Genomic DNA, 18,361 nt, shown 5'->3' with positions numbered 1-18,361 from the left:
ATCCACAGAAGGTGAGGCTGTCCCAGCAGCAGGGGCCTTCCTTTATCACCTTTGGTGAAATGGGCCGAGGCTCTAGCCCATCAAGCCATCTATAACTAAACTCACAACGTCTTTCCTGACTGCCAGGAAGCGACACACTTTCAGTGTATTTACTTTCCACATGTAAACAACAGCTTTCTCAAACTACTTCTTTAGTTTATATCTAAGACAATCACACATAAAACAGCATACGTTTCAAATCTCAGAATCACATCCCAATAGAAATTCTGTATCAAAGCCCTGGGGAGACTCATCAGAAGACAGTCTCCTTACCTCCCTATTGTATTTATAGCACGACACAAATACTATGTTGCCAGACCTATTACAACACCCGTGGTGCACGCAGAGGAAAACAAACAGCACACAGCAGGGCTGCACCAAGAACCAACATTTCCAGTGTAGGAAGGAGGTGAAGGACAAAGTAATAAGTGCTGTGTAGACTTTTAAAAAACAGAATGCAGGGCTGGAGAGACCGCTCAGAGGTGAAGAGTGAGAGCCCGGGCTGCTCTTCCAGCCTCCAGCTCCCCACCCCCACACAAAATGGATGCTACATAACAAGTTGGAACATTTGGGAGGCACAGGGAGGAGGATCATAAGGATCCTCCACTATATGGCAAGTTGGAGGGCAGCTGGGACTATGAGAGACTCTCTCACACACAACTAAAAGGATGCTTGCTAAGGCAATGCTGGCCCACGCCTTTAATCCCAGTACCGGGAGGCAGAGGCAGGAGGATTGAAGCCAGCCTGAGTCTACAGGTCGAGTTCCAGGACAGCCAGGACTACAGAGAAACCCTGTTTCGAAAAAGGAAAAACAAACAAGCAAGCAAGCAAAAAGGATACCACAGCAAACTACAAGTGGGAACCACAACTGTAGACTTTCTTACACCAGAAATACGCTGGGAAAAGAATTTAAAGTCTTGGTTTAACTCCAATTACTCTTTTCTTTCCTTTTTTCTATATAATTTATTCATTTTTATTTACTTATTTTTATTTATTCGTTTTCCCTGCATGTATGTATGTGTGAGGCTGTCAGATCTTGGAGTCACAGACAGTTGTTAGCTGCCATGTGGGTGCTGGGAATTGAACCCGGGTCCTCCAGAAGAGCAGTTGGTGCTCATAACCACTGAGCCATCTCTCTAGCCCCAATTACTCTTTTCAAGGGGCGGGGGGAGATCCCTACCTAACAGGTATTAGTTAATGAAGGACCAAGTAATGGAATTTCAAACAAATCTGATGAGTCAGATACACCACAGAAGCGGTACGATGTCGGTAGGCACTAGCCACAGAAACCAATGTGGCAGCTCATGTCTGTAACCTTAGCTGCTTGGAAGGCTAAGAGGGCAGGCTCATGAGTCTGAAGCTACCTAGCACCACAGTGGAACAGCAACTCAAAAGCCACACAAAAACAACAAGAAGACAAAGGAAAACGGGCCTACGTAAGAGTTGGAGGCTACGAACTGTGGCCCAGTGCTTTGCTTGCCTGCTACACAAGACCCTGGGTTTAGTTCCCAGCATTGCAACAACTAGAACACAAATAAAAGATTTTTTTTGTTTGTTTCGTCTTGCTTTGTTTTAGCTAGAATCTCATTCGGTAGCCCAGGTCATCCCAGAACAAACTATCCAGACCAGGCTGGCCACAGATCCTCAGTGATCCACTGGAACAAAGGTATTTATATGGAGTAAGCAAATTAGGGAGAGACTCTGTGAAAACAAAAACCAGGCCTTCTTTTTTGGGGGGGTTTTCAAGACAGGGTTATTCTGTGTTAAGCTTTGGAGCCTGTCCTGGATCTCACTTTGTAGCCCAGGCTGGCCTCGAACTCACAGAGATCCTCCTGCCTCTGCCTCCCAAGTGCTGGGACTAAAGGCGTGCGGCACCACTGCCCTTCTTTCTTTTAAATTTTCCTTCATTCCTGAATGCACTTTGGTTGGATCAAATCCACCCTCACATTCACCCCTCTTAACTCTGTGTCCCCCAGTCCCCTTCCCAACTTTATGTATGGATAGATGGATGGATGTGTACACACACACACACACACACACACAAAAAAAAAAAAAAAAACCTATGGGTCCAATTAATGCTGCTAAGGGCCTTCTAAAACAACATTTTTCTGAGAATTCTCAGACCAAGTTTTTTTGTTTTGTTTTGTTTGTTTGTTTTTTGAGACAAGGTTTCATCTCCATTTGACTATGTAGCCGAGGATGACCCTGAACTCCTGACTTCCTTGCCTCTACTTCTCTTGTGCTGGAATTACTGATGTGCACCCCTACATAAACATCTGGCATATATAGGACTAGCGACAGACTTTAGGCATCAAACCCAGGGTTTCCTAGGTGCTAGACAAGCATTCTAACAAATGAACTCCATCAGAGGCAAAACATCCTTCTAGAACTGCTAAGTCTTGCTGCTGCTTCACTCACGACAGACCACAAGCCAATGTGTTGGCTAACTCGGCTCACATTGGGCCGACATGACGCCCAAGTTAATTCTCTCCCTCTCCAGATAACGAAGGCAACTACCAGAGCACACCTGAACTGCACACTTGATCCTCTCATTTATTTTCATATAAAGAGGTACTTATAAGGAAAAGTTAGAGCTCTTTCCTCCATCTTTTAAGTTGGGTAGGGGTTTGTGATAATTATAAAAGTCCTGTTCTATTAATCATAAAAATATCGTGCAAAATTGAGCCATAGGCCGGGCAGTGGTAGCACACACCTTTAATTCCAGCACTTAGGAGACAGAGACAGGCAGATCTCTATGAATTGGAGGCCAGCCTGGTCTACACAGCGAGTTCCAGGACAGCCAAGGCTACACAGAGAATCCCTGTCTCAAAAAAACCAAAACCAACCAACCAAACAAACAAAGTCATAATCACATAGTATTTACAAAAGGAACAAACAAGTTAACACAACCATTTACCTGAAGCTTTCAAAGCTCTTAGCCAGTGTCACACAGGTTCAAAACTTTAACTATAAAGCAGTACAAGAAAGATTTTCAACCAATAAGGAAGTCCATTTCAAGTTGTTGGCAGCTCTGCTATCTCCTTTGATACACCCAATAATCTGGGAGGAAAACAGTCACGGTGGCCAGGCACTGGATAGTGTGGTGGCATGTATCCACACTGGATAGTGTGGAGGCATTATTCTCTGAACTCTTCCCTATTTTAATACAGATAAACTGAGGCTGTGAGTGCCAACAACTTAGCTCTAATACATAAGACTCCAGAGTTCATGTTTTTAAGCAGTATGCCATGCCATTTTTTGTTTTCTGGTTTTTTGTTTTGTTTTGTTTTGTTTTGTTTTGTTTTGTTTTTTTCAAAACAGGTAGCTTTGGAGCCTGTCTTGGCTGGCACTCACTCTGTAGACCAAGCTGGCTTAGAACTCACAGAGATCCATCTGCCTCTGCCTTCCTAGTGCTGGGATTAAAGGTGTGTGCCACCATGGCCTGGCCAGCTATTTTAGTAAATGAATAAAAATCATTTATACAAACGGCTCTGTAATCAAAATGCCAATAGGAAGTAGCTAGTATTAGTTTCTCTGAGGGATCTAATATAATGTCTTAAAAAACATTTAAAAAAATGAAGCACCACCCTATCATCACCCTTTCCTACCTCGCCTGAGTAAATACATTGCAGTTCCCAGTTCACCTGATAGATAAGGCTTTTCCAGACACCATCGTCTAACTCACAAACGGGTAGCACACCTACAGCTGGAATTACTCTGGACACCTAAACCAGAGCTAGAAACAGTTTCAGAGCAAACACAAAAACCTGAGGGGAAGTGCTGAAGGAACCAGGGCTACACCACAAAATCCCCGAGCCGCCTTTTCTCAAAGCAGCCATCCTTTCCGCTTACACAGACTGACAAGGTCCACAGAACTTTCTTTTGGGAACATTCAACATAGAGAGAGGCAAGTTTAGGTCCCACAAGGGCAAATCTACAGAGTGGCTGCCCTCTCAAGACCCAGTTACAAGACATCAATACTTAAGCTTCCTTTTCCACTGGAAAATGACAATGCTGGGGCCGGGGCCGGGGTCGGGGTCGGGGCCCGGGGCAGGGGTTGGCGCAGGGGCTAAGTGGTAATACAATTGCCCAGAAAGAGACAGCAGACAGCATTCTCATTTTATTTCACCTTCCCTAAGTACCTTGAAAAACCACATATTCAAGTTCTACATTTTTTTTAAACTCAGTCTCTCTCTCTCTCTCTCTCTCTCTCTCTCTCTCTCTCTCTCTCTCTCTCTCTCTCTCTCTCTCTCTTTTTAGTACAGAAAACAAAGTGTTAACCACAAAACTGCATGGAGATAAAACAGTCATAGCTGTACTATATACAACCCAGCAATCACAATTCTCGGTACTTAGCCCAAATGAATTACAAATTTATGTCTACCTACAATCATGTATTAAGCTTGTCACAACTGGGAAACAACAAAGTTTTTGGTAGGAGAGTGAATGAACTCTGGCATACCCCGACTAAAAGGAGACAAAGCATCAAACCATGGAAATACATGCAAGCACCTTAGACATGTCTTGTTCGGTTTAATGTGAAGACTATTGCTATTTTATTTTGGCTACAAGACATCCTGGAAAAGTCGAAGGCACAGGGACATTAAAATGTTTAGAGAGGGAAGAACAGGTGAAGAGTTGGGGTTAAAGGCACGCGCCACCACCGCCCAGCTAGGAGGTTCGGTTTTATGTTTTTAATCATTTATTTAACTTTATTTTATTTTTTGTTTCTGTTTTGGAGCTGAGGATCAAACCCAGGCAGGGCCTTGCCTAGCAAGCGCTCTACCACTGAGCTAAATCCCCAACCCTAACTTTATTTCATGTGCATTGGTGTGAAGGTATCAGGTCCCCTGGAACTGGAGTTACAGACAGTTGTGAGCTGCCATGTGGCTGCTGGGAATTGAACCCAGGTCCTCTGGAAGAACAACAACCAGTGCTCTTAACCACTGAGCCATCTCTCCAAACACTAAGAGGTTCAGTTTTCACAAATCTGTATGCATGGGCCACAGACAGTGAGGAGAGGGTGGGGGTCATCGGCAAGAGCTGATGCAGGACCGAACAAGTTCCAAGCTAGCCTAAACTGTGTAGCAAGTCCCCATTTCAAACTGAAACAAAACCAAAACAGTACCAGGAATTTACATTCTAATTGGATGTAAAGTGAAGAAATACCCCCACACAGTACCACAGCCACTGACATTCCAAACAGATGCACATTTCTACTCGGGCATTAAAAACAACAAAACGAAATACACCAGCTGGCCAGGGCGGTGAGTGCCTATAATCCCAGCACTTACAGAGGTGGAGGCAGGAGGATCAGGAGTTCAAGATCATCCTTAACGACATAGCAAGTTCTGGGTCAGCTTGGGCTACATGACACTGTCTCAAATGACTAAGATTTAAAACTGCACAGTAGGAAAAATTTAGAAAGTGTGTCAACCTACACACTCTGGCTACTAGTGGGACAGAGAAGGTTACAAGAGCCAAGACTATCACTCGAAAAAACCATCAAATACATTTAATGACTATCTTCACACGTCCACCTTCAGGACAGTGTTTAGTGGTTACAAGAACACAGCTCTTCGGCTCAGACTGCTCGGACAGATGAACACAGCGATACTAAGTTTCCTCTGACCTCTGAAGTTGGTTTGGCAGCCTTAGTCAGGAAATTACCTATTTCTCTGAATACAAAGTTAGATTAATTGATCACAGCAGGAATGAAAAACAAAAACTATTTTAAGAAAAAATTAATAGCATTTCTTAAATGTTGGGCGGGGGGGACACAAACATTAACCAAAACATTTAATGTTAGAATCCATTTTTTTTTTTTTTTTTAAAGACAGGGTCTCAAATAGCCCAGGCTGGCCTGGAATTTGCTACATCACTGAGGATAACCTTGACAGCTGATCCTCCTGCTTCTACCTGACAAGTGCTGGGGTTACAGGTGTGACCCAACCCAGAGATCCATCTGCAGCGGGCACTCTACCAGCTGAGCTACACCTCAGCCTCGGAACAAGCTGCATTTAAGAAAGAGAAGAAAGTCCTGTCTTTGTTTTTAATCAAATGCATTGCTAAACGGCCATGCGTTCTACTTCCAATGCCAAGAACAATGCATGTAAGGAGGAAGTTCAGCTTGACTTAATCACAATTTATCCGTTTACTATTGACAAATATTTCTAAGCTTTATCACTACTGCACTTGAAAAAGAACTGCCAGCATATGCTTACAGAAGCAGGGTCAGGCTGGAGAGCTGGCTCAGCAGTTAAGAGCACTGGCTGCTCTTCCAGAGGACCTGGGTTCCATTCCCAGTACCCATATGGCAGCTCACAGCTGTCTGTAACTCCAGTTCTAAGGAATCTGACATTCTCACATCCATGCATAAAGATAAATAAATTATTTTTTTAAAAAAAATAAATGGAAAAGTTAAAAATAAAAAAAAAGTAGGGTTGGTGGGAACAGTACACAAAACCATGGGCACATTATCCTGCCCCCTCCCCAAAGGTCAGCAACTAAAATACAGCCCAGAGCAAGGAAGCAACCCAAGTAACATTCCTTAAACGCCAGCAAAGCCTCAACCTTACATATGCTAAGACAGCTGGAAGGAAGGGGTAGGGGATTATGTTTTATCAAGGCAAGATTTCTCTGAATTGTCAACTCTCTGAGAAAAATAAGAATGCCTACACAGAGGACCTCATGCATACAGCAATGGACATTTTACCAACATGACGAGAATACCACCAGGTAAAGGTTTCATTTTGGGGGGTAGAGGCGGAACCCAGGGCCTCTACGTGCTCTACCACTGAGCTATATAAAGCTTTGATTATTTTCTAGTTACTTTTATTTTCTATTTTATAGAAATTTTCTATTTGCACCAAATAGTTTAGCATTTTGCTAGCACTAAATTGTATGTGTATGTTTGTACCCTAACTCCCATGGTGACTATCTGGAGATAAGATCTTCAGAGAGTAAAAAAAAATTGTATGATCTTGTTAAGACTGAACAAGAGGGGAGTGCACGCCTTTAATCCCAGCACTCAGGAGGGAGGCAGAGACAGGGGGATCTCTGTGAGTTCAAGGCCAGCCTGGATGGATTCTAACATTAAATGTTTTGGTTAATGTTTGTGTTTTTCCCCCCCTCTAACATTTTAGAAATGCTGGCCTCTTATAAATCAATTTCCAGGAAAACCAGGGCTGTTACACAGAGAAACCTGTAAGGAGTCGGGGTGGCGAGGGGATGAGGTTTCAGTTATTGAAAACAATTAGAAAGTTTAAGCAATGTACAGTTTGGGTGGCACACTCCTGAAATCCCAGCACTCAGGAGGTGGAGGCGGAGGATCCCATTCTGAGACTTATGAAAGAAAAAGAAAGGAGGATGACAATAAATGCCAGCAGCCCCACAATCCTAAAAACAACCTAAACTGGACTTCAGGAGGATGCTCCAAGCGGCTCATTAAAAACACAAATCTGGATGTCTATTAATATTTTTAAAAAGATTTTGAAATTTATTTGTTTTTTGTTTGTTTGTTTTGTTTTGTTTTTCGAAACAGAGTTTCTCTGTGTAGCTTTGCGCCTTTCCTGGAACTCATTCTGTAGTCCAGGCTGGCCTCCAACTCACAGAGATCCGCCTGCCTCTGCCTCCCAAGTGCTGGGATTAAAGGCATGCACCACCCGGCGAAATGAATTTGTTTTATGTGTTTGTGTAATGTTTGCAATATATATATGCATACCTTGTAGGTGCCTGGTGCCCAGAGGCTACAAGAGGGTGTCTAATCCCCTGAACCGAGAGTTACAGAAGGTTGTGAACCACCCCATGTGGATGCTCAGAACTCAAGCAAGAGCTCTTAAGTGCCATCTCTCAAGCACTCCACAACCCCCAAAAGTGGCTTTCAAGGAGCAACCTAACTCAATTCTCAGCCTCCCTCTGATACAGTAATACATGACTACTTATTAGCACATTAAAAAGATTCCAGATACAAGACAATGGGTCATTCATGATATAAGATTTCTAAGCATTAAAACTTAATTTAGGCCGGGCAGTGGTGGCGCACGCCTTTAATCCCAGCACTCGGGAGGCAGAGCCAGGCGGATCTCTGTGAGTTCCAGGCCAGCCTGGGCTACCAAGTGAGCTCCAGGAAAGGCGCAAAGCTACGCAGAGAAACCCTGTCTCGAAAAACCAAAAAAAAAAAACAAACTTAATTTAACAATATGTAAAGTGTTCAATAAACTTATTTTTGTAGCCAGGTGACATACACCTTTATCTCAATACTTGAGGGGGCAGAGAAAGGTAGATCTCTGGTCTACATAGTGAGTTCTAGGGCAGCCAGAACTACTTAGTGAGATCCTGTCTTGAAAATAAATAAAATTAAAATAAATAAATAAATAAACCCCACTATATTTGTAAGTAAATACTTTGGGGACAATCCATTCCCCTCCCTCAAATTTTTGAGACACTCTCACCATGTATCTCTAGCTGGCTTCAAACTCACAGGTATCCACCTGCTGCTGCCTCCTGAGTGTTGGGATTAAAGGTGTGTGCACCACATCTGGCTTAGTCCCTGTTTTATTATGCACCCAAATATCTTACTATGATCACAAGATCTGGCTGGTATATATTTGAAACAGGTATATTCTAAAGGGCACGCAGTACCTCAAAACAAAATCTTATCTACTGTAAAGAAGCCAAAATAGACCCCAAGACCAAAGCAATCCAGCCCAAGTGGCTTCAGAATCTCCAGACAGTGTGAAGTCTTCCTATTTTATCTAACCCATCATATATCTTTGTGTGTTTATCTTTACACACACAAGCACGCACGTGCATGCACGTACATCCCTATATATGATACACTCATTTATTATCAGAAATGCAACCATCTCATATAAACTTGGAAACCATGTAACTGCTCACTTTTGGTAATGACCACTCTGAAAGATGCCCATAGTTTATTTTGCTACTTCCTCCTGGCACACATGGTATATTGACACAGTTTGGACAGGAACAATTTTATCCACACACTGACAAGGTGCAGTGGTTAATGCCTTCAAGGCAGCCCTGGGGAGGTCTCGTGAGGCAGGAGGATGCCACATGCTCAAAGGCAGCCTCCCTTCAGGCCATAACAAGAATTTTCTCCAAGATGTAAAAACACAAGTAACAACAGAAAAAGAAAAGCATGAGGTAGGGGTACAAACCCTTAACACTTTAAAGGATACTCTCCACCATCGCTGCTACATCCAGCTTGTCGATATCAGGTGAGCCAGGGCAACATTTCTTGAATTCTTTTCGAAGATCAAAAAAGGAATAGAAGCATTCAGGTAGTAATACATTCTGAGGGAGGATAAGGCAGAGGCTGTTAACTAGGTGAACCTGGTCCACATTTCTCTAATAACTAGGAACCTAACAATGGAATGTAGTACATTTACCACAGTTTTTAGAAATATAAAATTCAGTGTGGAATGGCTCCATTTTTAATGCTTGATCATAATACTGAATTAGATCCTGTAGCAATTTCACAAAGTCACCTCACAGTAATGGAATGGCTAACAGTGTTACAGTCCACTGTGCCTTCCAATCAAACCATTTTTGTTTTTTTCTTGTTTTGTTTTGGAGACAGGGTTTCTCTGTGTAGCTTTGGCTGTCTTAGAACTCACTCTGTAAAACAGGCTGGCCTTGAACTCACAGAGATCCGCCTGCCTCTCCCTCCTGAGTGCTGGGATTAAGGCGTGTGCCACCACAAGACATTTTTTAAAATTTTAATTTAGTTTTATGTGTATATTTGCCTGAATGTCACCAGATGTGTGGGTTCTCACGAAGGTCAGAGGAGGTTGTCAGGACCTCTGAGACAGGAGCTGCAGGAACTGATGGTCAGATGTGAAGGTCAGGAACTGAACAGACCCCTGCTGAGCACTGAACCACCCCCACCCCCACCCCCGCCCTATCACACCCTTTCTGAAGCTATGACATATGTGGACTATGGTGCTGTTATTTTTCAGGTCACAGTCGACTTTTTCTAGCTGTTATCATTTTGGACCATCTGTGTTTTCAGGTATCCTTTTTTCCCAGATAAATTTAGACTAAGATTAAGTGGTAAGACTGTGCAGTTCTAACTCTGTTGAGTCCCAGTAATATGGACATTTGTTATTAAACATGCCTAGGAGTAGTCAATTCCCTGCTCTTTGCAAAAGATTACTTTTGGGCCAAATTACAGTCCCGTATTAAGTTTTTCCCCTCATTCTGGCTCTACCTGAAAATTTGAATTAATTTTAAAAATATGCATCACAGGGACTGAAGAGAGGACTCTGGTTAAGGCACTTCTTCAATCCCCAGCACTCACATGGTGACTCAATCACCTGTCTCTTCAGTACTGGGAATCTGACACTCTTCTGACCTCCACAGGCATGCATGCACATGCCACACACAATCCATGTAGGCAAAACACCAATACATATAAAAAATAAAATAAATCTTCAACCAACCAACCAACCACAGGCTGGTCAGGTGGCTCAGTGGGTAAGGAGCTTAAGCCTGATGACGAGTATGATCCCTGAAATCCACATAACAGTGGAAGGAGAGAATGGACTCCAGGTTATCCTGACCTCAACATGTGAATGTGGCATGCTAGCAACACACACACACACACACACACACACACACACACACACACACACACAGAGTAACAAAACATTTAAAACAAAAAGGCACACAACTAGACAAGGTAGTCAAAGTGCACTAATTCTGGAGGCTGGAGAACTGTGAGACCATGCCCAGCCTGAGTCATACACTAAGACTGTCTCACAAAAGCCAAGGGTGGTAGAGTGCCTGCCTACCATGAGCAAGGTTCAACGCTCAGAGGTTCAATTCCCAGCCACAGATCAAACAGAAGAGGAACTTTAAGTCAGAGCAAAGGAGAAAGTTACCTCCTGTTCTTAGCTCTGAACACCTCTTGTGGCTAGTAAAGGTCACTGTGCAGATAAATAAATATCACACCACTGGTTAAGGTTTTTTGTTAATTTGTTTAAGACAGAGTCTCCTTGTATTATCCCTGGCTGACCTCAAACTCAGGGTGGGCAAGCCTTGAACTTTTTCTTTTTCTTTTTAGTTTTTGGAGAAAAGGTCTCTCTCCACAGCCCTGGCAGCCCTGAACTCATGACCAGGTTGGCCTCAAACTCAGAGATCCACCTGCCTCTGCCTCCTGAGTGCAGGGACTGAAGGCGTTCGCCAGGTTAAGTCTTGAACTTCTGACTGGCATCCCCTGCCACCTCCCCTGAATGTGCCTCCACACCTAGTTTTATGCAGGCTAGGGGATAAACCCAGAATGCCAGACACACACTGTATTGGCTGAGGTGAATCCTCAGCCCTGAAGGGTAATTCTGGGCTGCTGCTTTTTGTTCAGACCCCAGGCTGGCTTTGATCTCATATCCTGGCTCAGTTTCAAGGGCACTGTTGTTAGAGGTATGGATCACCATTCCTGAATAAAAAATTTTTTTTTTTTTACAAGGCAGAATTCAGATTTCCCCCCTTTTTTACATTATTTGTTGGGTAGAGCACACACTTGTCAATGCATGAATGTGGATTCTAGTCATCGTGATTTTCTCATACTGTATCTGAAATCAGCATTATCGAACCACAGTAACTATGTGAAGCATGAATCCTCACAATGTCCTATGCTCATGATAATCTACAGCACTAACTCACACAACAGGAAAACATCAGTTTAAATCATTATTCCCATCTGAAATACTTAGCACTTTATTTAGTGTTTATAAAGGTATTGACATTACACTAAATTATAAAGCAAAATAAACAAGTTTGTATAGTATAAATGCTATTGAAAAAATAATGCTTCCCCATAGAATTCTAGAGAATATATAGTAATTGAATGTTAGGGAAATTTTTCATCTTTTGTTTTCTGTGTAACAAGTTATTTTCTTTCATGTTTTGCCATTTTGTGTGTAAAGGAATATATATAATTTTTATTACAACATTTTTATAGAAATGGCTCAGGAAACTACCATGACTTTCTCTAGAAGTTCCCTCCCCTTCAAAGCAATCCATCTAAAAAATGACAGAAGAAACTATGCTGGGCACAGTGGCCCTTACCTGTAACCCAGCACTGAGGAAATAAGGGAGGAGGCTCTTGAGTGAGAGGCCATCCTACACTGTATTCATTGACAGGCTAGCCTGGGCTATAACCATCCCAACACCTCAGAGGGGGTAAACTATTGCAAAAAGCTTTTTGCCAATAGTGAAAGAATTAAGGAATTAAGTCTTGGCCCTTCATCTATGACTTGGAGGTTGGAGGGGATCCTGCTTTGTACTTGAATCAATGACATGGCTATTAGAATACCATTCCATAACATCAACTGGTTACTAGATTCCTATAAAAGGAGTGATCAACCTTCAAGATGGAGGACCTGGGGTTCATCCTACAGATTTCTCAATTATACATTTAACTAACTTACCAGCTTTCCCTACTTTAGAGAAGGAAGACAAAGAAATCTGGGCTAACTGTACCTGCCTTCGTCTATTTCAATCTACCAACTTTCTTAGCCTCACACAATCTTTTCAACCTCAGTGCCTTCCTAGTTGCCTCCACAACTAATCAACTGTTAACAGAAACTACATTAGCACAAATCGGCTATACTGGGTGAGTTATCTATGCTCTTCACTGCCTTACCAAAATACTCTTCCCAGGAGAGAAACAGTAGATCCAGGGTAAGACTCAATTTTCTTATTGCATGGTCTTTTCCACATGAGAAAAGTCAGTAAAGGTAACCCTACTGATAAAGATTTCAGTGCACCCCTGTAATCCCAGCACACAGATGAGGCAGGGGTACCATGAATTTGAGGCTAGCCAGAGTGAGTTCCAGAGTGAGACTATCTCAAAAAATCCACACATTTACAGAAACAAACAAAAATTTTAAAATTCTGTTTTCAACACTTACTTCAAATCAAAGGGAAGTGATCTAAAATGTTACTTTACTATTACGTTGGTAACTGTTATCTAAGCAATCTTAAACAAAAAATATTTAGGTTTAGGAGGTTTTTGATTCTCTTTCAAGGATAAAGCATTTCACATAAATTACCACAATGCTGGAAAATACTAGTCTTTTCTACTTTAAGTGACAAAAATTCAAACCTTCTATTAGCTTTGGAAAATGGTGTAAATCATCGAAGGATACCTATAAAATTCCTGCAATCCCAGACATCTCCATGAAAATGGCATGTGTTTTTCAATTGTGGTAAAATACACATAATGCTACATCTACTGTGTTAACCCCTTTTCAGCTCCAGCACCAAGCTACGTGCTCAGCCTCCAGTCTTATTCCTTCCAAGTACAGCAGCGCTCTACAACTGTCACCATCCTTTAGATTCAGAACACGTTTCTCTCTCCAAAACGAAAATCTGCACCATTAAACAGTAAATCCCCGCTTGCATGTCTTTAAAAGTAGAATAATTTGGATGCCGTTTTAAAAGGCGCCAGTCAACCCCGAAGTACAGCTGTTTTTTCCAGAAGCCAGAATCAACAGATTTGGATAAACCACATGGTTGTGTTTTTGTTTCTTTGTTTCCAAATTCCTTAAGTCACCCCACAGAGAACATCCACCTTTCCAGAAGCCCCGCTCTTACCTTCTTGGAAGCCTCGGGATGCAAGATCTGCCTGACATGAAGCTGCCCATCGGTACACAAACAGAAGGAAGTCCCTACCCCAATATTCAGCTCATTGCTCACTGACTGGTTAAACTGTAAAAACAAGAGACACACGAAGGATGCAACGAAAGCAGAATTCACAAGCATGTCAAAGCAGCCAAACTTGAAGATAACCCGAGAAAAATCTTCCCGGGGACTCTGAAGCCGGACAAGGTCAATATCACAAAGACCCCCCCGCCCCCTTTCCCACGAATCTGCCTCTTTCCCCTAGGCAAGGAAGCTTTCCAACCCATCTGCAATTTTTTGCTGGGGAGAAGTGGATGTCACTCCCCAGCGGCCCTTATATTGAGGATGAGACTGATCAGAGGTCTCTTTTAACAGGTTGCCTTCAGATTACATCATTCCACCGTGCTGCTTTTTAAATGTTTGCCTGTTCCAGGTTTCAGAGACCCGTTTCCAAAAAACAAGCGGGGTAAGGAAGAAGCAGAACGCTGTAAGGTGGGTAACACTTCTTAGAAAATCCTCTAGAAATAACTTACTCCTTTAATAGGAAACTCCTGTGCCAGGGCAGAGCCTGGGAGAGCGTTGAGCATACATCGCTGCACAGGTGCTGAGACCCGCCCTATCCCGGATTCTAGCAACCGTCAGCACCCACAGCAGCCTGTTTTTAGGTCACCTCAATTCCAACAGGGGATCCCGCCAGCTCCACGGTGACCCAACAGGCAGCCCCACAGGTTCGTACTCGCAACCCCTCCCTGGGATCCCATCAAGGCACTAAGGAAGTCATGAGGAAGCCGAGCCTTTGGAAACTGAGACTTCAGGCTGAAATCAGGCGGGCGCTCAGGTGCTAGAGCGGGCGCGGCACGATGGATGGTCGGCCCCTCTACACCGCTGGGCTGCAGACCCAGACCCACCAGGGACCGCGCCTGGAGTTCCGGGAGCCGGCACTCAAGACTTGGCTGGGGTATAACGCGACAGATTCTCCCGCCCAAAGACTCCTCAGGAGGCAACTGGAACTCAGCGCATTTCCATCCCAAGACCCTGGGGGCCGGGAAGCTAAGCACAGCCGCCCCTACAGAGCGGCCCTCCCCCGCCCCCAGGCCGGACTCCCACACACAAGGCTGGGAGTCTCGCCACCCCGCCCCAGACACGGGCGGAGACCGCCCCACGAGGGCGTGGAGCCACGGGGCTGGGCCGGGGCTGGGGGCCGCCGGGCTGGGGGTGGACGGCGTGGCCCGGCCCAAACTGTCACCTGTCGGAGGGCTTGGTCCAGCTGCGGCGCGGAAGACAGGTTTTCGGCGTCTATTTTAGTTTCTTCTTTACAATCCTCCGTCAGTTCCAAGTGATCCGGTCTGACTAGTACTTCGTGCAACTGTCCCACCTCGGGGGGGAAGGGGGGAAAACGAGGGGTCAGTCCCCCTTTTCAGTTTGGAAATTCTTCCTCCTCCCCGGCTCCCCCCGGGCCGCTCGAGGCTTTCCAAGCACTCAGCAGCAGAATCAAGGCTTCCTGGACACCCAGGGATCGGGTCGCGGCTCCCCCGCCCCACCCCCACCCTACGCGGATCAAGTCGCCGAGGCCCTGGAGGGGACCCCAGCGCCCCAACAACTACAGCCTGGCCCAGGAGTCCCACGACCCGTAGAGAACGCGGCTCGGCAGCGCGGGCCTCTCTACCTGGGCCAGGTTTCGGAAGACTGAAATGGCTCCAAGGTGGTTAGCCAACAGGTTTGCTTTCCTGTGGATTCTCTAGGCCTCGGGGCCCCGCTTCATAAGCGTGCAAACGAACAAAAAGAGAGAGAGAGAGAGAGAGAGAGAGAAGAAACCCTCTATCTCCTCTCCAGCTTCTACAGTCAAGTTCTTGCCCCACTCCTTGTTTGGACCAGAACGTGGTGAAGTACCTTCTTGTTGGCCAAATCCACGACTTTCCATAACAGCAGGATCAGCTCCTTCTCATCCGAACCCAGCTTGGCCCCGGTGGCCCCAGCAGTGATCCCAAAAAGCACCACCAAGTAATCCGGAGACGCCGTCATGACGGTGGGTGGGGAGGGGGGAGAGGGGGGTCGGGAGGTGGCGAGGTGGGGTTGGAAGTGAGAACGAGAAAACCTGCGCTAAAACCCTCTTCCAAGAGAAAAAGAAAGCGCCCACCCCCCTCCTCGCGGCCGCCAGGGCAAAAGGCGGTAACCAGCCACCCAAGCCCACACCTGGCCGGCGCTCCACACCCAGGGCAGGAAGGGGGGTGGAAGGAGGGAGCAGCAGGCCTGCCCTTTCTGGATCCAATTGCTGGTGCGTCGGTGAAAAGAGCCCAGGAGCCCGGCTGCACCCCGGGGAGGCGCGCGCAATGGCTGAAAGCTTTTCTGTTTTGGGATGTGGCTCTACCTGCCCGCCCCTTTTCCCCTCCCCCACGTGGTGCAGGTAAGAGACACCTGGCGGCGCCCGCCCATTGGCTCCTTCAAACCAAGACGTGGCAGCGGTGGGGGGGGGGCGGGGGAGGGAGAGGAGGGGGCGGGAGACAAAGGCTGGATGAATGGGGAGGCCAGGGCTGCAGAGGAGGAGGGGAGGGGCGGGGAAGAGTGGGTTGTCATCTGCAGGGTAGCCGAGGCCAGACCGAGGAAGGGGGGAGGGGGCAAGGGGCGCGCGACGACGGGGAAGGGTCCCCGCCCCAAGGGACCCGAGGTGAGGGAGCTGGGGGAAAGCCTTGGCGGTGGGGGAAGAAGCTGAAGGGTCGCGCGAGAGGCCAAGGTGCTGGGAGGCAAAAGGAGGCCAGAGGTGAGGCCCAGGGCGCGGCGCCTGGGAGGGACCGGCCTCCGGCCCCCGGGAAGGTGCTGCGTGCAATTGCGGAACCCGGGAGAGCCGCTCCTGAGCCCAGCACACCTTGCAGTGCAAACAGCGGGAGGGAGAAGCCCTGCCCGCCCTGCCCGTCGCGGCGCGGGAGCTGGCGCTCGCTCGCTCCACCTCGGGACGAGGAGCCGCTCCCCACCAGCCGCAGAACCCGACGCCCGCGGGGCTGGCTGGGCAGGTCCCGGGGCGCAATCCCAGGGCTCACAGCCGTTGAGGGACTCCCGGAGGAAGGGCCCTGCAGCCCCTTCTCTGTCCTACACTTTGTTGTCTTCATTGTGCTGGCTGCTAGTTCGAGACCGGAACGCCCTCCAGGACCAAAGCACAGTTAACTGTGATTTGCCTTGGATACGAAATAAAATGCATCTGCCCCGCAGGCCTCATAAAGGTCTTCCTGAATCCGGCCAAACACGCTTTTTGCTAAATTTCCTGCCCTGTCCCCACGCCCTCCACTCCTGCTTCTTGAATTTGTTCTTGGAGTGTGACTTGACCAACTTAGGGCCACAGACTCTTGCGCCACCACCAACTCCACCCCCAGCCCCGGCCACGAGCCACCAAGGTAGGTCATGTTGACGTTTTAGCAAAGCGCTAGAGGTGTAGTTCCCTCGAGTTTTCTGTTTCACCCCGGCCTATTCTTGGGAACCGGATTCCGTCTGAAATATTACTAGCGCGGCGCCAGCTGTGCGGCCCTGCGTATTCTTGATGTGAAGTGGGGCCGCCACACCCTTGCAACCCCTGGAACCCATCGGTACCCTCCTGGGTATCTTTGTCAGGGGAAACTAGAGACCAGGCTTTCCCAGTGGAAGCCTAGACTCTGAGGAGCAGGGCGAGGAGTCGGAGGCCGGCGACGCGTTTCCCTGTATGATGAGGTGCGGCCGGAGGCGGGTGGCAGGCGGTGCAGGTGGCAGCCGCGTCCGGGAGAGCGGGTGAAGGCCTGGCTCGCACTCCGCCCCCGAGAGGGCGCTGGTACCACCCGGGTCCACCGCCGCCTCTCCTGGGCTTCAAGGACGCCTCGCAGCCCCGCCCTAGCCCGGGAGTCTCTGAGCCAACCTTCTTGTCCCTAAGAGTCGCGGGGGCTGGGACTGGGCGGGGGATCTGGAAAAACCACCCAGATTGCATTGCAGTGGGCGAGGCCGCCTGGAGGAGCCGGTTCCCCCGAGCCGCATCGCCCTGGGGCTCTCTAGACGCGAGTTCTCTGTTGCTCAGCTCTACCCAGAGAGGCAACACCTGGAGAGGGCGCGGGCCTCGGCAGGACGCTTGGCACACCAGGCTGGGAGGCCCGACGGCAGGCAAGCGAATGGTGCGGAAAACGTGATTACAATCGCACCTGAAACGGCTCCGACAGTACTTTGCAGTTTAGATTCATCCTTTGTATAACGAGTTTCGAAGAACCGAAGGCTTAAAGTCAGCGCTTTTGCTAGGAGATGCAGCAGTAGAAAAGCTAGAATCACGTAGCTGCCCCTCTTTGCAGAGACTTTCCATCCTCCACTTAGGAATGCTAGATTCTCTTTTTCTGACATTAAAAAAAATAACTTAGCTTAATTTATCTAACTGGATTTACCTTAACAAGGGTTTTGTTCTTAAATAGATTCTCAGGGCTTTTCACAGCCAGGCATGTACTCAATTTATTGAGTAATTTGAATGAAAAGAGAAAGAAAAGGAAGACATGATCGCTCCCATGAGTGAGTAAAGAAGTTTTTTTTGTTTTGTTTTGTTTTGGGTTTTTTTTTTTGTTGTTGTTGTTTTGTTGTTTTTTTTTTTTTTTTTGTATGTATGAGGGAGAGCATAGCGGGATGCATCTGGAAGGGCCCATAGTGAACATGACTGAGCCAGGCCAAGTGAGGAGGG

General features: G+C 46.6%; 1 protein-coding gene across 10 annotated transcripts in view; it reads right to left on the bottom strand.

Moving 5' to 3' along the window:
* Esrp1 (epithelial splicing regulatory protein 1) overlaps positions 1-16,066 on the bottom strand; it is a 57,390-nt gene extending 41,324 nt beyond the window's left edge. For 2 of the 10 annotated variants that reach the window (XM_076563891.1, XM_076563895.1), the window contains exons 1-4: positions 15,577-15,884; positions 14,933-15,061; positions 13,660-13,773; positions 9,243-9,357 (exon numbers count right to left, since the gene is read on the bottom strand). In XM_076563891.1, coding sequence (XP_076420006.1) covers positions 9,243-9,357; positions 13,660-13,773; positions 14,933-15,061; positions 15,577-15,708 — 490 coding nt within the window. In that variant the 5' untranslated portion in view covers positions 15,709-15,884. Of the gene's footprint in view, positions 1-9,242; positions 9,358-13,659; positions 13,774-14,932; positions 15,062-15,576 lie in introns of all 10 variants that reach the window. The other 8 variants (XM_076563896.1, XM_006974935.4, XM_006974936.4 and 5 more) reach the window with 8 other exon arrangements.
* Between the last annotated feature and the right edge of the window lie 2,295 nt (positions 16,067-18,361).

The sequence above is a fragment of the Peromyscus maniculatus genome, chromosome 2 (genome assembly GCF_049852395.1).
Source record: "Peromyscus maniculatus bairdii isolate BWxNUB_F1_BW_parent chromosome 2, HU_Pman_BW_mat_3.1, whole genome shotgun sequence".
NCBI classification, from domain to species: Eukaryota; Metazoa; Chordata; class Mammalia; order Rodentia; family Cricetidae; genus Peromyscus; species Peromyscus maniculatus.
This window is presented reverse-complemented; position numbering and strand designations above follow the sequence as displayed.